Source organism: Peromyscus maniculatus, chromosome 12, assembly GCF_049852395.1.
Source record: "Peromyscus maniculatus bairdii isolate BWxNUB_F1_BW_parent chromosome 12, HU_Pman_BW_mat_3.1, whole genome shotgun sequence".
NCBI lineage: Eukaryota > Metazoa > Chordata > Mammalia > Rodentia > Cricetidae > Peromyscus > Peromyscus maniculatus.
The window spans coordinates 76,615,731-76,640,669 of NC_134863.1; the positions used below are offsets into that span (position 1 = coordinate 76,615,731).

General features: G+C 42.2%; 2 protein-coding genes and 1 non-coding gene across 4 annotated transcripts in view; 1 reads left to right on the forward strand and 2 right to left on the reverse strand.

Annotated features, from left to right (window-relative positions):
* The window catches only part of Ltn1 (listerin E3 ubiquitin protein ligase 1), a 56,471-nt gene extending 45,402 nt beyond the window's left edge, over positions 1-11,069 (reverse strand). The window contains exons 1-6 of the mRNA XM_006987939.4: positions 10,853-11,069; positions 4,720-4,923; positions 3,443-3,541; positions 2,779-3,009; positions 1,666-1,718; positions 774-954 (exon numbers count right to left, since the gene is read on the reverse strand). Coding sequence (XP_006988001.1) covers positions 774-954; positions 1,666-1,718; positions 2,779-3,009; positions 3,443-3,541; positions 4,720-4,923; positions 10,853-10,987 — 903 coding nt within the window. The 5' untranslated portion in view covers positions 10,988-11,069. The remainder of the gene's footprint in view (positions 1-773; positions 955-1,665; positions 1,719-2,778; positions 3,010-3,442; positions 3,542-4,719; positions 4,924-10,852) is intronic.
* LOC121821831 (5S ribosomal RNA) lies at positions 6,268-6,386 on the forward strand. Its single transcript, XR_006062719.1, has one exon. It is a non-coding gene; the product is annotated as a 5S ribosomal RNA (ribosomal RNA).
* A 4,835-nt stretch (positions 11,070-15,904) lies between the features above and the next one.
* Rwdd2b (RWD domain containing 2B) lies at positions 15,905-24,670 on the reverse strand. Of its 2 annotated transcripts, none has more exons than XM_006987938.4 (5): positions 24,504-24,670; positions 19,230-19,456; positions 19,072-19,139; positions 18,586-18,948; positions 15,905-17,359 (listed from the first exon to the last, which is right to left on the reverse strand). In XM_006987938.4, exons 2-5 carry the CDS (start codon positions 19,434-19,436, stop codon positions 17,125-17,127), a joined length of 873 nt encoding a protein of 290 aa, XP_006988000.1. In that variant the 5' UTR covers positions 19,437-19,456; positions 24,504-24,670; the 3' UTR covers positions 15,905-17,124. The 2 variants fall into 2 exon arrangements, with proteins under 2 accessions (XP_006988000.1, XP_042115447.1); XM_042259513.2 differs by having other exon boundaries at positions 24,148-24,624.
* Positions 24,671-24,939: the final 269 nt, after the last annotated feature.

Genomic DNA, 24,939 nt, shown 5'->3' on the forward strand with positions numbered 1-24,939 from the left:
AGATTATTCAATACCACTTGTCAGGCCTGAAATCATATACATACAGGTAACTTACAAACTGAGCAGGTTGTATATATGTATTTAGAAATATATTAATCATTAAACATGTGTGTGTGTATATGTGCATATCAAAGAAAAAGAGACTATGAATTTGAAAGAGAGAATGGGAAAATGATGCAATTATATTATAATCTCAAAAAATAAAAAACTGTAATAAAAATATAAATCTTTGGCCCTACAAAATATTTATGTATATTCTTCAAAAATATTCTCAAATCGAAGTCAGCAAAGAAGTAACTATACATAACATTTTAAAGACGGCAAACTTTAAAGTTCTCTCTTGAAAACACTGTTTTATACATACAGTATGGTATGCTACTACAGATGATGAGACTGGCCTCCACAAGCAAGATGCATACGTTAAAACTCTATAAGGTGGACAAAGGGGTAAAAGATATTAAATAAGAGTCGCGCATACAGCAATAATTTTAAGGTGCCATGAATAAAGTAGTATGATTTAATGTTAATTCAAGGCCCAACCTAAATTTACAAAGTGAAAATATAGATCTAGTAAAGCGTGTATCAGTTCAACCCCCAACAACAACGGAAGAGGTGAAAATAGAGTAATAGTTTAGTAAAAGAGGCAATTAAGTCCTGAATGACCAACTACAAAGATGTGCTTGCATAATTTTAAACATAAACAATAAACGAGCATAAATGCAGCAAAATGAGGAAGTTACAGAAAAAAGAAGTCTTAAAAACTATTACGATACCTGAGGTACATTGTGTTTTCCATACTTCCAAAACTTATTCTGTGATAACAGTGATTTAAATTTTTCTTCCAGAGAATCGAGTTCATTGTTAGGTAAGAAGCAAAGCAGTTTCTTTAGGGCCAACAAGGAGCACGTTACAACTCGATGAAATTTAGCTTCTCTCTCTTCCTCGGGAACAGTTCTGGATTGAAAAATAAATAAGTTTTGGTTTTGGGGTTCTTTGTTGGGTTTATTTTATGCACATGCACATGTGAACGTCTGAGGACAACCTTCCACAGCACAGGTAGGTCCCAGGGCTTGAACTCGGGTTCTTAGGGTGGATTGCAAGTGCACTTACCTGAGGAGCCGTCTGGCTGCCCACAGGGAGAATTGCAATCACACACTTTGCAACTAATGCAAGTGAAAGCAAATGTTTCGTCCCCACACATGGAGGAGGACGGGAACACAAGCACAACGCTCTCTCAGCAGCATGTGCTGAGCAACTCTAGGAGTGCTGGTGAGGCACCTGACTACTTTGATGCAGTCTTAAAATTTAATTACAACACAACATAAAGGTAAATAAAACACTTTACTACTTCTTTAACAGAACTACTTAATAACTTCTTCAGGTATGCCAAACCTTAAAATAGTTCCTGCTGTTGTGACTGCCAAAAGGTAAATGTGAGAAAAAATAAAATAAAATTCTAATAGAACTACATATGTAGCTCAGAAAATTCAAATTTGACAACCAGCTAAAGTTCAAGTAAAAGCACACAGCAGGCACCATGTAGCATTCTCTGAAACAATTTTACTTGTATTTGGAATTCCTTGTAGAACATAGCACACTGAAATTACACATGGATACCAACAAAGTAAATGCCTCCTATGAGTTACTTAGAAACAACGTACTTACTGAGGGTCACTGAGTGTATCAGGGGTTTCTTTTAGAAGGTGATCCTGTAGTACCTGAAAGAGAAAACCACCAAAATCTTGAGATTTTATGGAACTGTCAATGATGATCAGATATAAGGAAAATCTATTTTTTAAAAATTACTGTACCTGCTGGGCAATGGCAGCACACTCCTTTAATCCTAGTACTTACTTGGGAGGCAGAGGCAGGCAGATATCTGAGTTTGAGGCCAGCCTGGTCTATAGAGTGAGTTTCAGGACAGCCAGTTACACAGAAAAACCCGTCTCAAAAAAAAAAAAAAATATATATATATATATTATATATATATATATATATATTATATATACTTATATATATTTATATATATAAATTTATATATATTTATATATATAAAATAAATAAAGCCGGGCAGTGGTGACACATGCCTTTAATCCCAGCACTCAGGAAGCAGAGCCAGGTGGATCTCTGTGAGTTCGAAGCCAACCTGATCCACAGAACAAGATCCAGGATGGGCACCAAAACTACACAGAGAAACCCTGTCTCAAAAAAAAAAAACATCATCATCATCATCATCATCATCATAACAACAACAACAACAACAAAATAAAAATTCCCATACCCTCAACCCACCTACTAGCCAAATCAGACAGCAAAACTAACAGGTGTGAATTTTGCCCATTTTTCTCTTCCTATCGATTCTCTACACTGGCTGCTACTGTAGTAAGGACAAGGTACTTTTTGACAGCTCCGATTCCCAACAGGAGAAATTTTCCACTAAACATCTGTGCTACTTGTTACTCCTTCTTCTTCTTACTAAGAGAGACTAGGATTTGCTCTCCTTTCCCTTCTCTGGCCCACAGAGAACACAAGCTGTGCACACGTGCAGGGCAGGGAACGAACAGCTGTGGAGTCAGTTCTCTCTGCCTGTATGTATGAGGGCTGTAAGGAACACGCAGGCGTTCAGGCTGGCAGGGGAGCACTTTTACCTGCTGGTCCATTCTGCTGGTCCCCTACGCCTTTGGAGGTAACAGAAAGCAAGGGCAGGTAAAAGCATTGCCACTACATGCCCGAGAGCCCTTAGACACTTGAGAAACACAAAAGGACTCTAAAACTCACACTTGTAATTTCTTCCTTACAAAAGGCTATGGCTTCAGGTTGCTTGCTTGGAGGGAATGCGGCTTCAAAGGCATCTTTTGCTGCAGTTGCAGCTGGTGGGTATGTGTCACACTGAGCCATCAGCCAATATCCCATTACACTTTTTAAATACGGAGCCAAGTGCTTCTTTACTTTAAGGATAAGTTTTTCAAAAGCTTGCTGTGTAGCCTCTCGAACCCGGCGATCATGATCCTATTAAAAATAAAAATGTGTTTAAAAACAAGTATGAATATCTGTAAATATTCTTCAATGATTCACAGTAGGAATTCAACTATCAAACTAATATTAACTTGTGACAGGCTAGGGAAGTAACTCAGTAGTGAAGCGTGTGTTTTACAATAACAATGCCCTGGATTCAATTACAAGCCATAAAGAAAGAAAAAGAAAGCAAAGAAAAAGAAAAAACTTGCTTTGAAACACTGAGGATTTAGGGCTTCTTTACTGGCAATCATATGAAATAATTTTTCCTTTCTTCCCCTTTCCAATGAGATTGTATCAAAGATACACTCAAAGACTGAGTAACTATAAGGAACTCATTCTCAACGTTCTGTAGCAAATACCTAAGAAAAACTTTCCAGAAATGAATCACTTAAGCAAAAACAGGCTCATAAACTCTAATGCTTACAAGGGAAATTTTGCAGAAGATTCTCGGCCAGTATGGAAGAACCCCTTTGACAGCTTCTGTGTCTCTTTCTGTGCACATGGTTCCAAACTCTTGCATTGCCTGAAAAGAATTAACATCATCAAGGATTAACAAATGTAACACTGCCTTTTCATTTTCTTTCTTTTGCTCTGGAAGCTTAATCTATTTTATTTAAAAGGAGATTACATTATTTCTGTCTGTGCCACAAGGAAACATGAAAAATTCTTTCACTATCCACTATAGCAGAAACTTAACCACTGACTTTCAGACTTTACCATAAACAAATGGGAAGGATAGAGCTGAGCCAGGAGTGACATCAGCTACCCAGAGACTGAGGAAGACCACCTAAATCCAGAAATCTCAGATGAGCTCAGCAATATCACAATACTGCATCTCAAAACAATAAAGATAGTGTGAAGAAACGGCTCAGCAGTTAAGAAGAGCACTGGTTTTCTTCAAGGAACCCAGGGTCAGTTCCAGAACCACATGGTGACTCACAGCCATAACCACAGTTCCAGAAGCTCCAACAACTTCTCTTGGCCTCTTGGGCACACACATGGACATGGTGCCCATATATTCAGGCAAAACACTCAAATACGTAATTAAATAACAATAGCCAGGCATGGTGGCTCAAATCTGTAATTCCAGCACTCAGGAGGTGGAGGCAGGAATATTGCCACAAATTTAAGGACAGCCTTGACCTATACAGCAAGTTCCAGGCCAGCAAGGGCTACACAGCACAACCCTAAAATTTTAAAAACTTTTATTCCTCTACCATGAATAACTACACAGCTAGGATTCCAGAATGTGGTTCAAAATGTTTCAGAGAAGCAAGCTAATTTATAACCCAAAATACAAGGGTCAACTAAACTTACATGACAAAAAAATTACAACTGTAAAAGAACTAATGATAAGTTATTGCACATTATTGCAATAATGATAAATTATACAACAACTATACCTAACACTTATTCTAACAAAACTACATTTTTTTTTTCTTGGTTTTTCAAGACAGGGTTTTGAACCAACCCTGGCTGTCCTGGAACTTGCTTTGTAGACTAGGCTGGCCTTAAATTCACAGAGATCAACCTGCCTCTGTCTCCCAAGTGGTGGGATTAAAGGTGTGTGCTACCACCACTACCACCACTACCACCACCACCACCACCACCACCACCACCTGTCTAAAACTACATTCTTAATCGGGTATGTGTGTGTGTGTGTGTGTGTGTGTGTGTGTGTGTGTGTGTAAAAAAACTTGCCTTTAATTTTGTTGTGACATCTTTCTTGGAAAGTTTCCTCAGCACCATTCGGAAATCAGAATCTACGAGGCTGTCTATATCTTCAGCTCCTTGAATAGCAGGAACATAGCCAAGGTCACTGTGAGATGTTCCAAAACCAATAAATCCAGGCACTGTTCCCTGTTCTTTGGCAAGGAGTTCTGCAGCTCGGCCACTGTTTGAAGGCTGATAAGAAGGAAAAGCAGGAAAGAAAGTCAGAGCACATTTCCACATATACATTAATTTAAAATACATTTTTTGTTGTTTTTTGTTTGTTTGTTTTTGTTTTGTTTTGTTTTTCTCCGAGACAGGGTTTCTCTGTGTAGCTTTGTGCCTTTCCTGGATCTCACTCTGTAGCCCAGGCTGGCCTCAAACTCACAGAGATCCTCCGCCTGTCTCTGCCTCCCAAGTGCTGGGATTAAAGGCGTGTGCCACCACCGCCTGACAATACATTTTTTTTAAAAAGATAATAGCCTGTTTTGAACCACAGTCCGTGGTTTGACTGATATATATATATATATATATAATTCCACTAGTTCTAAAAGTTAGGGGATCTGCTGCTACAGAGAAAACAAATATGTGCACTATACAAAGAAATTTATTCCCTTCTTTAACTCCTTCACAGGTATATTTACAACTGTGGACCGCTTCTTGCCGTAGCCTGCAATGTTCCCTGGAGACGAGTTATTCTGTCCTAAGAGCCTATCAAAAAAGCTCTCACAAACAATTTTAATTTCCTAAACATTAGACAACTCTTGATTTTGGAGACAGTCTCATGTAGACACACTGGTCTTGAACTCCTGACTCTCTGCTTCAGTCTCCCAAGTGCTAGGATTATAGACATATGCCATCACACAGGGTCAAAACAAGGTTTTGAAAACTATAGTTATAACCCATTAGTGGCTGATGGTATCAATATAATTGGCACTGAGAACATTTTAAAGAAAAGGAATGAAAGTCCAAAGCCTACAATATATATTTATTTTAATTTCCAAATACCATATAGACAGTATTTGCATACACATATATCTTATAACGATATAAGCTAATAAGTCCAATCTTTTTAATCCAACAAATGTTATCAGACTGAGAGAGATCTAATGCCATATGATGCTAGACTGAATCCCTTGAGAGCAGATAAGCTCATTTCCACATATCAGAAGCCAAAATTTACTATAATCCACACAAAAATCAGTGTAATGATCAAAACAAAAGACTCACTCTTAGCCTACAGAGATGGCTCAGCCGTCAAGAGCAGTCTGGGTTCTTGCAAAACACCTGAGCTCAGGTCCCAGCACCTGCACAGGGCTGCTCATAACTGATCTGAAGCCCTGCCCTCTCCTGGACTTTGAGGGCACCTGCACTCACATGCATACACATATAATTAAATCTTTTCTAAAAAGCATTCCTTTGTTTTGAATCACAGTCAATGTTTTGACTGGTATATAATACACTAACCCCTATTCTAAAAGTTAGGAGATTTGTAGTTAATGAGAAAATAAATATTTAAACTATTCAAAGAAATCTGTCGTCTACGGCCATACCACCCTAAACGCGCCCGATCTCGTCTGATCTCGGAAGCTAAGCAGGGTCGGGCCTGGTTAGTACTTGGATGGGAGACAGCCTGGGAATACCGGGTGCTGTAGGCTTTAAAAAAAAAAAATCTGTCACTATCAACTGAGAAGAGGCAGGCAGATCTCTATGAGTTCAAGGCCAACCTGGTATATACAGAGAGTTCCAGGACAGCCAGGGCTACGAAGAGAAATCCCATCTCAAAAAAACAAAAGCAAACAAGCCATAAAACACGAATTCCCACTACTAAACCAATGAAGGTTGCATTGAAAGCTGTATCAAGCTGGCAATGATAACTAGAAGCAACAGAAAAGGTATCAAAATCCCAGCTTCCCACTTAAAACTATTTCCTTAAATGTACCAACAGTGTCTTTTACTCAATGTTTTCTGTGGATATAAAATACAGGTACTGTTCTGATCTCTGCAGGTTAGATACTTATACCCATAGTTAAATAAGAATTACAAAGCTATGAGTGAAGCAAAATGACTCAGAAGGTAAAGGCACCTTATGCCAGGCCTGAGGACCCAAGTTATATCCTAGGACCCATATGGTGAAAGGAAACTGATTGTCCTCTGACCCACACACAAGTGCATGTAGGCAGGCATGCTCGTGCATACACAAATCAATATAATAAGCACTTTTTTAAAAGTAAGAACCTTGGACTAGAGTGATAACCTAGTCTTTAAAGGAATTGCCCCCACCTCCCAAGCATGAGGTCCTGAATCTAATTAATCCCTAGAACCCATACAAAGAAGCCTGGTGCAGTTACACATACTTGAAACACTAGTGCTAAGGAGGTCAAAACAAGAGGATCCCTGGGGTCTCCAAGTCAGCATGCTTAGTGCGCTTCAGGCCAAGGGGAATCCCCAGCTCAAATAACAAGGTGTATAAATCCAAGGTTAACCTCTGGCCTCCACATGCAAACAGGTGCACATGCACCCACACTCTTACACCTACATAAACAGGCAAAAGAGGGATGCAAGAATAGAGCACACATGTGCAGAAGCACATGCACACACACAAATTAAGAACCTTATTCTATCTTTGGCAGTTTTCATATACTGTATCTGTCGATTCTTTATGCCTGGCTTCTCTAAGGCTATTTGAGTCAGTGACTGAGTCCATGGTTTAGAGACCAAAGTGAAGGCTTATAATACCTTCCACCAGCCGGGCAGTGGTGGCACACACCTTTAATCCCAGCACTCGGGAGGCAGAGGCAGGAGGATCTCTGCAAGTTCGAGGCCAGCCTGGGCTACCAAGTGAGTTCCAGGAAAGGCGCAAAGCTACACAGAGAAACCCTGTCTCGAAAAACCAAAAAAAAAAAAAAAAAAAAAAAAAAACCTTCCACCATCTGTCTTCAACTTTTCAGGCTCATCTCCTACTATTATCCTACTTTGCCCCTCCATCCTTCCCTTCTCCCGTCATTCAATACCCTGAATTCCACGCAAGGTTCCCTAAGTATGCTCTTCAATCGTCAATCTTTTCTCTCTGTCTAAAGGCTCCTTCCTTCCTTCTTTTTCAATGCCTGACAAACTTCTATTTCTCCTTCAAGACACCAGTGTGTGCAGTGCTTTTCTCCCTCAGATCAGTCAACACTCTCTTCTGTTCTCTGACTCTTTCCATTCATGCCTGTCTCATAATTGTTTAATACATCACATGTTCTTGCAAATCTGTGTCTTCAGGAATACTTCAAGAACAGCAATCAGAAGTGGTGTGGTAACACGTATCTGTAATCCCATAATCATAACATTTGAAAGGGGAGGCAGGAGAGTCAGGATGTTAGTGCCAGACTCAGTTATATGATGAGTTTGAGTCCATCCTGGTATATGAGAGACCCAGTCAAAAAAAAAAAAGAACAGCAGTTAGCCATCTTACTGTAATCTCACCACTAAAGAGGCTGCAACAAGATGATCACAAGTTTGAGGCCAGCCTGAGATGCAATAAGAAGTTTCTTTCAGACCAGTCTGTACTACACAGTAAAAAAAAAAGAAAAAAAAAAAAAAACTCAAAAAAACCAGAGCCAGGTGGTGGTGGCCCAGCCTTTAATCTCAGCACTTAGGAGGCAGAGGCTCTCTGATCACCGAATTCAAGGCCAGCCTGTTCTACAGGAGTTCCTGGACAGCCCCAGGATACCCACAGAAACCCTGTCTTGAAAAACAAAAAACAAAACAAAACAAAAAACAGACGTGTATCTATGATCTACAGATACATGTGGCACCCAGCACTTTCCATGCAAGCCTGACAATCCAGAGTTCGATCCTGGGACCACATAAAGGGGGACGGAGAAAGGACCTTTGAAAGTCATCCTCTAACCTACACACAGACTAATAGATAACATTTTAAAAACTAAACTTCACCGGGCAGTAGTGGCCCATGCCTTTAATCCCAGCACTGGGAGGCAGAGGCAGAAGGATCTCTGTGAGTTCGAGGCCAGCCTGGTCTACAGAGTGAGTTCCAGAACAGGCTCCAAAGCTACACAGAGAAACCCTGTCTTGGAAAACCAAAAAAAAAAAAAAACTAAACTTCAAGCCCCAACTCTAAAGCTTCCAGGCTATGTAAACTTAAACAAATAAACTTCAGTTAGATCGTCTCTAAAATGAGGTAAGAGTAATTAATTCACTATTTGAGTCATTTTCAATAGCAAAAGTAAGTTTTTAAACCACCATAGTAATAAATAACTGATCGGAGCAAGAATCATCTCAGCATGCTAAGCGCTTTAGAGATAAGTTCATAGATTAGTACATTCAAGCTCAAGCTACAACACCACATATTGTCTACGAGCCAAGGGAAAAAGATGACTTTACAGTGGTCAACATAACACAAATGTCACTGATGAAGAAAAGCAAAAACAAGTATTGTGCACTTCTGGTGTGATCGATTGAGAATAGCATCATAGGAAGTATTCTGGCGAAAAATGGTTTAACCTGAACTGATATAAGGAAACAGGTAGATGAGTTTAAATAAAGCAATGGACAACTCTTCCTGGTTATTATGACATAGAATACATGCGCAAGGGGGCAAGAAATGGGAAACTGCCTAAATCTAAAGACTTAAATGGTGGGTTGGGGATTTAGCTCAGTGGTTTGTCCTCAGCTCTGGAAAAAAAAAAAAAAAAAAAGACTTAAATGTCAGTCAAAGGGAACAAGTGATACTTGACTCAGTCACCAACGTTTTTACAGAGGATAGTAGAAATGTGAACTGTAAGCCTGCACATTATATTTGAGTATCCCACCACAGTTAGTTTTGCATGGTATATGAAGAATGGCACTGTTTTTAGAGTATCTGAGGTGGATAAATGGGGTATTAAATACTGCAATTAACCCTCCTAAGGGTCAGCAAAATTTATAAATTAAGCTGGGCAGTGGTGGCACACGCCTTTAATTCCAGCACTCGAGAGGCAGAGCCAGGTGGATCTCTGTGAGTTCGAGGCCAGAGATCCAGGGCAGGCACCAAAGCTACACAGAGAAACCCTGTCTCGAAAAACAAAAAACAACAACAACAACAACAAAAATGAAATGTGAACAAATATTAACAGCTGGTGAGTCCAAGAATATAGAGGTTTCCGGGCTTGGCACGGGCCTTTAATCCCAGTACTCTCCAGACAGAGGCAAATGGGTCTCAGGGTTCCCGGTAGTCTACATAGCTGAACTCCAGGCCATACAGTGGAGTGATTTCAAAGAAGAAAAAAATAGGCAGATTGTAACTCTAATAATATTCTAAAACAGTGAATAAAAATTTTAAATACATGCTGTGACAAACAAGAATACAAGAAAAGCACTTAACACAGGAATTAACCTATTGTGATTGTTTTGACACTGAAATCACTAAAGGTAACTGACTCAAAAACGCTGGGACAGGTCTATAACACCAAACTGTGCTAAAAACCAGCACGTGTGTGCGTGTGTCTGTGCCTGTAAGGGCAGTAGAAAACACCTGCCTTCAAAAATGTTTATAAAGCAAGGTAGTCAATCACGTGACACGCAGTGTTGCTAAGCACGGAGACCAGCTACCTTAAGTTGGGGCTGATGCTGGAGGAAGAGTGACCTGCGGTGTCTACAGCCGCCACCTAACAGATGGGCATCGGGAACCTGCCCAGCCAGGCCAGGCCAAGACGTGGCGAGGTCAGGGTGGCCAGGGTGAGACAGGAAGGAGCGAGCTGAGCTTGAGGCCGGCCAAGAGAGCCAATGGGGCGGGCGACACGGACTGAAACCACGCAGCGCACCATCCACCGACTCCGGCCTTGGCCGGGAGGGACGGGGAACGCCACTCACTGTCCACCCCCGAGCAAAGGAAGCCCGCTCCCTCCCACAGCGCCTGCACGGCCACCTCGGCCGCCCGGGCAGGTTACCACCCGGGTGCTCGCCGACGCCGTTTCCCAGCGACACCTCCCCGGGCGCGCTCCGCCCCGCACAGCTCCGCCGTGAGACGCCGTTTGGGTCCCAACTCCCCGACCTGCCCACCCCGCGGGGACGCCACACGCCTCCCTCACGGCCCTGCAGACGCCCGAGCGGCGCGCCGCGGGGCTGCCGCGCCGGGCCTCACCCTCAGGTTCCCCTTGGTCCGCTGCTTGTTCTTCCCGCCCATGGTCGCTGTGGCGGCCGCGCTCTCAGGCTGCGGAGCCGAGGTTGACACCGCCGGGCCACAACTTCCGGTCCCTCGCGCCGGAAGGGGGCTCATTGTAGCAACTTGCCCCCGCCCACCCGGCCCTCTGGCTTCCCCCTTCCGTTCCCGCCCCTCTGCCGGGGCTCTTGACCATCCGCTGTCTGATACGTCACAGAGAAAGCCACGCCCCTCCCTGAGTGGCGTCACTGAGGACCAATAAGACACCGGGATTGGGGCCCGCAGCGCCAAATCCTGTCCTAGGTACTTGAGGTGAAGCGATTCCCTTGCTAGTGTGTGGGAATTTGAGTTCAGCTACGTCCTTGCACAAGATAGCAACAGAGTGGTATGGTAGCAACTGTGCTAACAAGTGCGAGAAGTAGAGAAAGTGATGCCATCATCGGCATGAAAAACAGATTCTCAGGCTCGCGACTAGAGAATCAGATTCTGCATTTAACAAGATTCCCATTCGTACTAAAATTTGGATAGTGTTATACGCTATAGTCTTTGTAGATCTCCTCTTTTCCATACTAAAGTGAGGCAGGAGTGAGCTCCTGGACAAGAGCCCATAGTAAGGTGGAGGGATCAAACTGACAATATCTGACAGATCTTTATAGTATCAAACTTCGGATGAAGCTCAGTGGAGAGTACTTGCCTAGCATGCGCCAGAGTCTGGTTAAATCACTAGCATCACACACCCCAAATCCTCTAAGAATTCTGTGTATATCAAAAGACTCTCAGTGAGCTATTTTGTGTCCTGATATAATGCAATAGAAAGTGCTGGAGACCTATTAAGTATTCTTGCAAAAAAGTCAAAACAATCTAGCTGAGCTTCAGATCTAATAATTTACAGAATACAGAGGAGTATATAAAACGACATTGGCTGTTCTATTCCATTTACTATGCAAAGCCATTCTTGGCGTTTGCAACTCTCAGCCCTTTTGAGTATTCTTGCAGTGTTCACCTTTTCCTCCACCACTTTTTTTTTTCTTCTTTTTTTTTCTGGTTTATTTCTATCTATTACAAATGTATAAAAAATCCTCCATCAACGCTGCTGATAGAATCAGAACCTTGAGAAATATACCTTTGGTTTGCCTCAGAAAAGGAACACATATTGCACTGTAAAGTTTATAAAATTGGCGCAAAACATTGTGGTAATGTTACAATACCAGTTTTAAGAGTTCAGTGACTAATGGGGAGCCGATGGGATACATGCACAACTGTGAAAGCGATCTCACTTAGCCAGCTGTACACGTAGACTGTAAATCTACATTCAGATCAATTCTGAACTAAAATTATCATCTCAGTTTATCTGTTGAGGTCAACCAGGAAACCCTAGAATATACCTTGATTTTTGCAAAAAACAAAACAGGGGGAGGGGTTTCTTCAGCATTTCAGTCCACGAGTAACAGTATCCTAACAGGCAAAGTGTTTTCTCACTGTCAACATAGAATGAACTGCTGCTGGAGGTCAACTTGGGCTTTAATTTGCATTAGCACTTACATGCATAGTAGTCCAAGTTGTTGATCTCATGACTTTAAAAAGTAACTCTAAAAAAGTAAAATGGTCCTTCTTGGAAGACTAAAGAAAGACATCCAGCCACAGTTGTAGAGAGTCTCATCAAAACAATATACCCTTTTATGGATTACGCCTCAATTAACAAAATTAATTAAAAAAAATAGCCCCAAATAAGAAGCAGCTCTGAAAAAGAAAATATAACTTAAGATATTTGAAAAAAAACAAGGTGAATACAGGTTCAAAAATAATTAAGATACATTTTCTTAAGACTACCTAGAATTAGGCTTTAAAGAATTCTACCATTTCAAGTTTACCACTAGCTACTAGATACCCATTTACAAACAAGATGTTCACTTTTTTTTGTTCCTTTATCGAAAGAAAAATCTACCTTCAGACTATGAGGGTGGTGATGGGGAGGGACTAGAAAACAAAATTCAAACAATCCCATGCAAATATCACATTTTTCAAATGGAAGAACTCCAAACTGCACTAGAAGTTCCAATCACTAAGACACTTTCTTTTTTGTTTTTTTTTTTTTTTTTTTTGGTTTTTGGAGACAGGGTTTCTCTGCGTAGCTTTGCGCCTTTCCTGGAGCTCACTTGGTAGCCCAGGCTGGCCTCGAACTCACAGAGATCCGCCTGGCTCTGCCTCCCGAGTGCTGGGATTAAAGGCGTGCGCCACCACCGCCCGGCTAAGACACTTTCCATTGAAATGATTTAAGTACAACTACATGGCACCAAGGTTTAGGCCTAACATAGGCCTGACAACCAAGTCCCTGTTCTCTGGAAGAAAAGCCTCAAAAGTTCCACTCAATTCCACATAACAATACTTCAAAGATCAATTAGGTTTTCCTTTCCTTAATATTTTTGTTTTCGACATCTAATCTTAAAGACTAGATTAAAACTTAGCTCATTTCCCAGAAGGCATTGCTTCCCTTTGCTCCATGAAAGAGTCCACCAAGACCTCTTCCTCAAAACCATCTAGCCCCCAGCCTCCAGCCTGTGCTTGTGATGCATCTTTCTCAACATCAGCTTGATCTGCACTGACAATGATTGTCGAAGCCTAGAATTCAACATTTACAAATTGTCATTCACACACACAAAACACACTATTATCACACAACTTGTGTCTTGAGAGAATCTTCTGCTTTTTAAATCTTTGGCCTCCCAGTCAATCCCAAGTTCAACCAACTTTAACTAAAACTTCACTCAGAATTTCACCAACCTTTTCACCCACACATTAATGCTTGTCGTATCTTTCATCAACTGTCAAAATCTGAAGCCTGCTCAGAGATCTCCAGGTATAGGTGAGTTGAGACTATTGATAATGATGGATATTAATGACCAGTGATTGTTAATTCCTGTTATTTTTTGTGGTTGTGTTGTGTTGTCCTTCTGTGGTGTATGTTGGTGTGGGATTATCTATTGCTTGATTTTTCATGGATGTGTTGAGCTTCTTTGGGTTGAATTTTCCCTTCTGAACAGCTCTGAACTATAGCTTACTTTTCCTGGTTTGGTCTGACAGAATGATTGAATGCTTTTGTAAAAAAATCAGAGCCTTAAAAACAAGGATTTGGTGAGATTGTAAAATGGTGTGCCACTTTGGCAAAACAGTTTGGTGGTTGGTCAAAATGCAAAACATTGTTACTCTGTTACTCAACAATTCTACCCTTAGGAATATATCCTCAAACTACTGGAAATGTGCACCTATGAAACATGTACATGAAGGTTTACAGCAGTGTGTTGTTAATAGTAAAAAAGTTAAAACAACTCAAATAGCTATCAAATACTGGAGAGAAATAAAATGTGGCTTATTCATACAATAGAATATTATTAAGACATAAAAATGAATGAGAAACTGACAGATTAAATGACTTTGGTGAACCTTCATAATTTCATTTGTAGATCTTTCCATTTCTAATTTATAAATACATTTGGGGTTATAAATTATAAATGTACTGCCTCCTGTCAACATTGTATACTTCTATTTGATGATTTCTGTGTCAAACATTATATGGAAATGTTTCCAAGTATTTTCTGTATTAACTGTGAATGAATAGAACAAAATAAATTGCCTGTGATGGAAAAAAAAAAAAAAGAAAGATTACCAATATTCTTATTAAAATTCTGGGCTAGTATACAAAAAAAAAAAAACAAACAAAAAAAAAAAAAACAAAAAAAAAAAAACGACATTGGCACAGCCAAAGAATTCAGAATGAGAAAATTTTTACAAGAGAGACGGTTTAACAAATACATTAGCAGGAGTGGGTGAGGAAAAACAACATACTTAATAAGACCTCAGACATCATGCAAATAAGATGTGTGGCTCTTGTTTGAATCCAATTATATGCCCATTAGAGAAATATGAACTTAGATTGATTTTTTTCTATTTTAAAGATTTACTTTATTGTAAATTGTGTGTGTGTGTGTGTGTGTGTGTGTGTGTGTGTGTGAGAGAGAGAGAGAGAGAGAGAGAGAGAGAGAGAGAGAGAGAGCGCTTGTGGGGTATGAGGAGTGGTGGTAACAGTATCTGAAGAGTGGTCTCACTGGGCGCCTCTCTCCTGAGCCCCCTCTTCTTCTCTCATACTCTAAAACCTAACATAGGAGGCTTTTCTAGTATTATGTAGGCAAAATAATAATAAGCACTAGTGATTATATGGTGCAAAGGAAAATGTTGAAGCATTCTGATGTTCCATTTCTCAACTTTTTTATGATGGAGCCCAATGATGAGGGCATTGCATATGCTGTACCATAATAGGATGTGTGTACTTCATCTGTTTGAGACAAGTTCTCACTCTGTAACCCAAAATGTCTTCAAATTTTCCATTCTCTTGCCTCAGCCTCCAAAGTGCTGGAATTATAGGCTACCATGCTCACATCTTTTCAATTTTGCTAATTTTCAAAGAAAAAAAAATTTTTTTTGGAACAGGATCTCACCACAGATGCAGAGAGCCACAGCCAAGCAACAGGCTGGCTGAGCTCCAAGGAGAGGGAAGAGGGATTCTATGAGCAAGGGGCATCAAGATCATGATGGGGAAATCTACAGATACAATCGAACCAAACTAGTGGGAATTCATAACTTTAGACCAACAGCTGTGGAGGCTCCATGGGACTGGACTAGGCCCTCTGCATAAGCGAGACAGTTGTGTAACTTGGTCTGCTTAAGGGGCCCCTGACAGTAGGATCAGGATCCATCCCTGGTACATGAGAGGGCTTTTTGGAGGCCACTACCTATGGTGGGACACCTTGCACAGCCTTGATGCAGGGGGAGGGGCTTGGACCTGCCTCAAACAATGTACCAGGCTTTGCTGACTCCCCATGGGGGGGGGGCTTACCTTTTTGGAGGAAGGAATGGGGAGTGGGTTCAGGGGGAAGGCTGGGGGAGGGATCGGGAGGAGGGAAGAGGGGGGGTCTGTGGTTGTTATGTAAAATGAATAAAAAATCGCTTAATAAAGAAAAAAAAGAAATGAACCATAAATACTGCTGAGGATAACTTTACTGCTTGTATATTATAGTTTCAAAGCCAAAGCTTTGAAAAAAAAATCTGACAGATTAACATTTGGCTGCTGCTAACAAACACAGAGACTTTAAAAAGTCATCACTTCAAAGGTCTGAAGATCACCAAGGATTAGTGTTGGGTCGGCACATGACAAGTAGGACTGGCTTCTCTGTAGTTGTCTTGGACCATCCTTCCCTTCTCCTGCCATTGCTGCAGGATTCATGGCACAAAGAGAAGCAAATTCCTCCCCTGAAATCCTGCAGCTGTAACCTACAGCCCGATATAGCTGCAAGAGAGGCCAAGAGCAGACAGCTTTCCCAGGTTCCTCAGTAAAGGCAGAAGGGTGTGGGAAATGCCTAGCAAGTTGAACCACCAAAATTACCTTCACAAATAATTTGTCTTTCAAGTTTCTATGAATAACTTTGGTTTTGGGGGGTTTTTTTTGAAACTTTTTTATTTTTATTTTAATTTTTTCAGAGCTGAGGACCGAACCCAGGGCCTTGCGCTTGCTAGACAAGCACTCTACCACTGAGCTAAATCCCCAACCCCTTGGTTTTGGTTTTTAAGACAGAGCCTTATGTAGCCCAAGGTGGCCTTGAACTCCTGATCCTCTTTCCTCTACTTCCCAAGTGCTGGGATTACAAGCATGTGCCATCATGGCCAGCTCATGTCAAAAGTTTCCAACAGGTTGGAGAGATGGCTCAGTGGTTAAAAGTATGCCTTGCTCTTGTTGAGGACTCAAGTTTGGTTCCCAGTACCCACACTGGGCAACTCACAACTTCCTTTAAGTCCACATCCGGGAGATCTGATGCCCTGATATTTGTATGTGCCTATGTTTGTGCACGCACCCTTGCGGAGGACAGAGGTCATCAGATACCCTGAAGTTCTGAATTATAGGTGATTATGAGCTGCCTGCCATGGGTGCTGGGCACTGAACTTAGGTCCTCAGTGACAGCAATATATGCTCTTAACCTCTGGCCTATTTCTCCAGCCTTCTCTATTGGTAATTTAAAGTTGCTAACTTGAAACTCAGTTCTTTTTTCAGTCATGGCATGTTTTAACAGATGCTTTTCAACTACGTTAATTGTCTTCTCATGCCCCCGATTCTGTAACTTTCTAGAATGGAACTAAAATGAAAATCCAGGCAAGAATGGGAAGAAACAATCAAAGAAAGAACATCCAACCACCCCTCTGCTCAGTCACTGTCCTTCCACCCCAAAGAACATCTGGAAAACATCCCCACGTCCCCTGGCATTTAAGAACTGATACAGTTGACCAAAGTCCATGTGGTTTCCTCTGGCTCCATGGACACTGAAGACCTTTTCTTCAAAAATGGAAAATATCCGTTGTTTTTCCATTTCATCCTTTGTACTATCAAAAGGAATGTCTTCTCGATGGCGAATTAAAATTCTCTTCCAGTTTAATTTTCTGAGTCTGAAAAATAGGTTTTCAAAGTACAAAATTTCAAAATATATTTTCTACAGCACTGAGACCAGAATTTATAAGACACACTTCTCGGATTTGGGAGTGGTGGTACATGTATTCAACCCCACCCAGCACTTGGGAGGCAGAATGCAGAGCTCTGTGAACTGAAGACCAGTCTGGTCTACATATTGTGTTCCACACTAGTCAAGGCCATTTAGTGAGACCCTGTCTGAAAAACAAACCAAACAAACTACAACAAAACGATAAAGAATGGCTAAGCAGTTTCTGTTCCTGCAAATGAAGAGGTACTCTCACAGGGGCAAAATGGTTCTGGTTCTGATCCCACCCGAACACTCACTTACTGTCATCATTACGGTCGTCTATTAGAATTTTATTGTGATTTTTGTTTTTTTGTTTTTTTTGGTTTTTTGAGACAGGGTTTCTCTGTGTAGCTTTGCGCCTTTCCTGGGACTCACTTGGTAGACCAGGCTGGCCTCGAACTCACAGAGATCCGCCTGGCTCTGCCTCCCGAGTGCTGGGATTAAAGGCGTGCGCCACCACCGCCCGGCCCTAGAATTTTATTGTGATTTTTAACATTTAATTATTTATTTTGTGAGAGGATCATGTGACTCTCAGGCTGGCCTCTATCTTGATAGAGGTAGTACTGAACTCTGGGTCCTCTCATATCTACCTTCAAAGGGCCAAGATATGTGACCATGCCTCTGCACCTGGTGTACATGGTGCTAAGGATAGAACCCAAGGCTTTGGGCATGCCAGGCAAGCGCTCTACCAACTGAGCTACAAACTTAGCCACTGACACACATATTTTAGAATTGTAGGAATTTCTGACTTTTAAATTGCTTAAGAAACTTCTCAGAAACTAAGTAGAGAAACAAAACTAGTGTCTATCCTAATCCTCGAAAAGAATCCTCACTACATAGGTTGGAAGTTTATCATATTCATTAGATAAGAAAAGAACAGATTCATGGACACTGACAGGTCCTAGACAGCATCAGAGGAGGGGTTTAATTTATTCAATGTGTATTTATGGAGTGTGTATTGTGGTAGGTAAGGAGAATAATGCCAACTATATGTGACTTCTGCCTTAGCATCCACTTAAGACTGAGTCCCCACGAAGATATCCCTCCCCCCAGAACATACTTATTTCTACAACTCTAGTATCGTTTTTCAAGTTATCATTATTGACATGGTATCTAATGTAGGTGAAAGCGCACCTTGACCAGAACTCTTCGCAAGCACTCTGTGGACCTTCTACACAGACCACACCAGGTTTCCCAGGCATGCTGAACCCAGACAGGGACAGTTCCTTTGCCCACTCTAGAATGCTTTTTCTTTTGCACTTGTTGTAGATGTGATGGCTATAGATCCAGAGCCTCGTGAGAGTGAGATCCAGGGGCTGGGCTGGGCTTTCCTTGGCAGGGGAAGACGAAGCATCTCTGTTGACATAGTTAGAGGCATGCTCTCTAACCCACTCTGTGGCATTCAGTATACAGACATCTCCAAGACAGGTCTTCTGCAGGTATGCTATCAGATCTGTGTTCAGCTGAGTCTGCTGGGATCTACTCAGTGATACTGATCTGAGGGAAGATACATGGGGGGCGGGGATAAGTCAATTTTCTTGGAAAACAAAACAGATGCAAGAATGACTTTGACTCTCTCATTAGTTTTGGCATGCGCCGTGGACATGGTCTGTAACATACCTGACAGTAATTTCAGGCAGGACTGTAGGGTACTTAAAGGGGAGAATGCAGGACAGAGAAAACATCACCTGAGAAGAGAAGGAGGGAAAAAATGCTATAAGCATTGTTTTTTTAAGTCTTAGCATGCTCTAATTCTTTTCCAAACAGAACAGGTTTACCATTGCTTCCTCAGACAAGTCCAGGTTCATGTTGATTGTAAAATATACTTGTGATGACCGCTCCTCCATTGTCCTCTTCTCAATACAGTGTTTCAGCTCTGCTAATGCCAGTTGGTCGTTCACTATGAGCTCATTCTCACCTGGGAACATACTGGCCAGGAGGTCTAACTCGGACAGCTGGGCCTCTGCCTGTTCCAGCTCAACCATTCTGAGACATTGGTAAGTTCCTAAGGAGTTATGGGTAAGAGAAAGGATTTATATATACATGTTGTAGATATCGCTCTGTATAAATAAAACACTGATTGGCCAGTAGCCAGACAGGAAGTATAGGTGGGACTAACAGAGAGGAGAGAAGAAATGGAGAGAAAAGCAGGGGGAGGAGACACCAGCTGCTGCTCAGGGAACATCATGTAGAGGCAACAGGTAAAGCCACAGAACACGTGGCAACATATAGATTAACAGAAATGGGCTGAGTATAAGAGTAAGAGCTAGACAATGGTAGGCCTGAGCTAATGGCCGAGCAGTTTAAATAATATAAGAGTCTGTGTGTTTATTTTATAAGTGGGCTCCGCGACTGGCGAGGCTTGGCAGGAGGTGGAGAGAAATTCTCTAGCTACATATACAAGCTTAGGAGAATTCAATAGAGCCAATGGACGTTTCCTAAAAGATACTTAATTCTTTCATAAGAGGAAAAAAAATAGCCAAAGTCTTTTCCTCTTCCATATATTAAATTCTAATATATGAAATTCTACTTCCATATATTGTATGTTATTCTACTTGTGACTGGGGTCCCAAAACAGCTTGATCACACAGCTGCCATGACAGGCTTAGGGGCCCAGACACAACTTCTGTGACAGGCTTACTGGCAGGCACCACCCGGATCCAGGAGAAGCCATGACCTGGGAGTCGGGGGACTGCATCTAAGGAGAAATACCTGACATTTCAAACATTCCCTATACCCCTAGACAAATGTCAGCCAATCAGGGTCCTGATCCCTGGAAATGCTCTCACCCCAACCTCTGCTATGATAAAAAAAATCCTACCCTGCCTGGGCTCAGGGCTCTCTGCTCTCACTGCTGCATCAGACCGACAAGAGAGACCAAGCTCAGACCTTGAAAATAAAGGCTCTTTGCTTTTACATGCTGGATTCAGTCTCCGTGGTGTCTTTTGGGGGGCCCTCTCCCTCCACGTTCTGGGCATAACACTACTTTCATATACTGTGGTGATACCTTGTTTATAATCTAGAAAATAAAGCTTGCCTGAAGATCAGAGGACAGAGCTAGCCACAGAGTTAGCCACAGAGGTCAGGCAATGGTGTCACACACCTTTAATCCCAGCACTAGGAAGGTTGAAACAGGAAGTGATATGGTTGGGCAGAGAAAGGAATATAAGGCAGAAGAAGACAGGATATCAAGCTCTTTCAGGCTGAGGAGTTGGTGAAGTAAGAGGTGGTGGCTGTGGCTTGCTCTGCTTCTCTGATCTTTCAGCTTTCACCCTGATATCTGGCTCTGGGTTTTTATTCTAAGACCATTTATAATCTATTATAAGGATTGGTGCAACAATATACTATATGCTAAAGACCAAAACTATGAGGCAGTGCTAGTAGTTAGGGGTGCTCCTGCTCTTCCAGAGTTCAGTCCCCAGTGCCCATGTTGCAAGACTCACAACGGCTTCTAACTCCAGTCCCTGGGAATCCTATACCCTCCATGAGTACCTGCAGACATATGGCATTCAGTGACACGGACACACACACACTTATGATTTTTTTAATTAAGTAAGAGACAAGCCATTGAAATTCATAAAAATCTATGCAGTAAATTATTCTATATAAAGACAGTAGATCTGACATTTCTAGTTACAACAGTGGCCAGTCTCGTTGAAGAAAACAAACTATGTAGTCAAAAAGCCAGAGGATACAGCCAGAGGAGTGGCTGTGACCAGTTACTCTGGAACTTATGATGAACAGAGTTATTTGTCTTTCTTTCAAGTAAATATTAATGTTTACTAGTCCTTTACAACTTTTCTTTATTTTATACATATAGGTATTTTGTCTGTATGTATGTCTGAGTACCATGGACATGACTGGTGCCTGTAAAGGTGAGAAGAGGGTATCGGATCCCCTGGAACTGGAGTTGGAGCCACCATGTGGGTGCTGGGAATTGAACCTGGATCCTCTGGAAGACTGACCAGTGTTCTTAACATCTGAGCCATCTCTCTATCCCCATTTATTGGTTTTTAAATAGAAGAGCCAGGTGTGTTAGCTCATGCCTGCAATCCCAGCATTGAGAAAGATAGAAAACTGCAAGTTCAAAGCCAACCTGGGCCACAGAGTGAGACCCTTTGTCAAAAAAAAATAAACAATAAAGGGTGAAAGAATGTTGGGGGGGCGGTGAATCCTTCCATAGCTCAGGCAACCCCTTTTAATGTTTGAAAAGCACAAGTTTAGAGAGCTGAAACTGTAGCACAAAGTTAAATTATGAAGATACCACCCTCTATCAGTGGCTTCCTCCCTTATCTACCTAAGTCCTGCATCCATGGCAGAGTTTTGATACTTCATATCAGAAAACTAAAGATGCTGGCCAGGCATAGTGTATGCCTCCAATCCCAGCACCCGGGAGGCAGGGACTCAGGAGGCAAGGGCAGGAGGATCTCTGTGAGTTCAAGGTCAGTCTGGTCTACAGAGTCTACCAGGTCAGCTAGGGTTATATAGTTAAAAAAAAAGAAGAGGAGGAGGAGGAAAGAAAGAAGGAATGAGGGAAGGAACAAGAAAAAAAGTAGTTTAACATATATGTAAACAAATGGTACAAAGTCATTAAAATATACATTGTTACTAATATTCATGAAACGGCTACCTTAAAACAGTAAAGAGAACAACAAAGCATTATTATTTTAATTATTAGTTGTTACTGTTTTACAGGGTTTTGGATTAAAACAATGAAGTATTATTATTATAATTATTAGTTGTTATTGTTTTACAGAGTTTTGGGATCAAATCCAGGGCCTGGTGCAATGCTATTTTTGGTACGTGATCACATATGCAGGAGAAAAGTCAGAAAAGGAATGTACCGAATAGCTAACTTGAGAGAAGACTTCCACTTCTAATTTATGTACCTTCAGACATGCAAACAATGTAGTCCCTGTGTCTAAAGTGGGAACAACGTGGCTGCTGTGAAGAATAAGAATGTGTGGCCAATGCTCAAAAGGACGGGTGGATTGCCAGGTGGAATGGCCCACGCCTTTAATCCCAGCACTAAGGAGGCAGAGGGAGGATGATCTCAGAGAGTCTGAGGCCAGCCTGCTCTACAGAGTGAGATTCTGTGCTAAAAGTAAAATAAAATAAACAAATTAAATAATTCCTATTAATAAAGTATTGAGTGCCTGCTATGATTGTCACTCGTCATTAATTCAACAAATGCTTCTCAAACACTCGTGTGTGCCAGGCATTGTACTTGACACTAAGAATAGAATGATGAATAAAATTAACAGTAACAACAGCAAATATCTGTGTTGTTCCAGAGCTTTAATCTAGTGGGAAGAGCTCTTGACATTAAAACAAAAAAGTTTTGTTGTACTCAGTGAATAGCTGTTGTGAAGAATAAAGACAGCAATAATAATAAGCAATAGCGGGCTGAGGGATGTGAGACTATGCAGGCTTATGAGGAAAAGCCACCTGTGTTAGTCTCGGTTGTCATCAACTTGACTGTATCTGCCTGGAATCAACGAGAATGCAAGCTGCTGGGCACTTCTGTAAGGGATTTTCTTGATCGGTTTATTTTGGTGGTAAAACCCACCCTAAATGTCGGAGGCACCTTTTGGTGACAGCCTCAATAAACAGATGGGAAAGGAAGAAACTGTTCTTGGTCTGCTTGCCCTCGCTGGCGACTCATCTATCCTGTTCCTGTTGCCTTCTTTTGCTGGTAATAGAGGCAGCTTCTTTGGCTCTCAGGTCTTCTCCAGCACCAGACTGGCACTGTGAGAAAGAGAAAGCCTTATAGACTGAGCAACTATGGGATTCTCATCCTCTCCAGTGTGAGAGTCATTGTTGGACTACCTAGACCATACACACTGTGTGAGCCAATCTAATAAAACCCCCTTTCTAGGCAAGGAACGTAACATATTCAGAAAACATCAGTCAGGGATGTTAGACTAGCTGGCTAAATTAAAAGTCACTTGATGACAGAGTCAAAGAGGACAGAACCTTGGATTTCATCCTGGCTGGCACAGAAGGGCACTGCAGGAATCTGACCCATGAAGGCCTCCCTACCCACTCCTACAGAGGAGAAGGGGGCAGGGGGACCTAGGAGAGATGAATGGGGGCTTGGATTAGGATAGTTGTGGTCAACAAGAGTGACAGTCAGGTTCTAGAAATACAAGAGTAGAACCAACAGGATTTGATGATGAATTATGTAAGGGCTATGTAAGAATGACCTCAAAGTTTAAGCTTCTGGAAGGATGGATTCATCATTCATTTTGGTGGATATAATTACGGGGATGTGACACTTGATTTTTTACACATTTAGTAATAGTGTCTATTAATACATCTATTCAGTAGCGATATCCAGTAGACAGTCAGGTATTCGATTATGGGGAGATAAACACTTCAAGTCATCAACCCTTAAAGCTTGTGTAACTGAAAGGCCCTGGTCAGTCTGGGGTTTTGGAAGTAAACAGAAATAACAAGTAAGTGTAGCATGGAGAAATCCATGCACGGACAGCTGCAGGACCGAAGTCGCTAATCAGTTGTTTGACAAATTATTTTCGCCAAGATTTCCTTCCCCGCCCCCGTTGAGAAAGAGAGACAGAGTCAGAGACAAGAGAGAGAAAACGAGATCGACCTTAAAAGAACTTTCTGGCTCAAAACTTAAGATTGCTGTCAAAAGGTAAGAGAAAATGTGAATTTCCTCAGTGGGGACACTACCTTTTCGAGAAAGGGTCTCCCTGGCTAGCCTAGAACTCGTTATGTAGACCAGGGTAGCCCAGAATTCAGAGCCCCGACTCCTTTGCCTCCCGACTGCTGGGAGCGCCGCCACGCCCCTCGTGGATTATTTCAGGCGCTGGACCAAGGCTCAGGTCCCCGCGCGTTAACAGCGGTGGCGCAGGCGGCGCAGGCTCAGTGCCCGGGCAGCAGGACTGTGGGCGGGGCCAGGATCCACGGAGGTCGGGTCTGACCAATGGGCGGAAGTGCCGCTTCCTCGGCCTCCCGTTCGAGCCCCTCCGCGGGGAGATGCTCTCAGTTCCGCATCCCACACCGCGAGCATCCAACGCCACACTCACCCAGAGCCGAGACGACCGACCGCACTGAGGACACCCCGGGGCTGGATGCACCCACAGCTCAGGTCTCAGCCGCAGAAGAGAGACTAAAGAGAACGGTGCGACCTTTGAACCCTTCCCGGGGGAAGCCGGCGGGCGCTCTGCGGGCAGGCGCCTGCGCGAGAAGACGCGAGTCCCGGAAGCAGGAAGTTATCGCTTCTAGCTTAGGATCGGCCTTGATGTCTGGAGCTGCAAAGGGATACTTTGACCCTCCCAGGTGCTTCCTGGTCCGGGTTTTTATCCTTAACACTTCTCCATCCGGGACCCATTGTCCTCCCGGACGCTGGGGCTGTGGGACTGCGGCAGGACCAGCAAGGGATGTCAGCCAGCAAGCTCCATTAACACATCTTTATCAGCCGGAGCCAGGACTTCGGCTAATGCCCAAGAGTCAAGTGCAGAA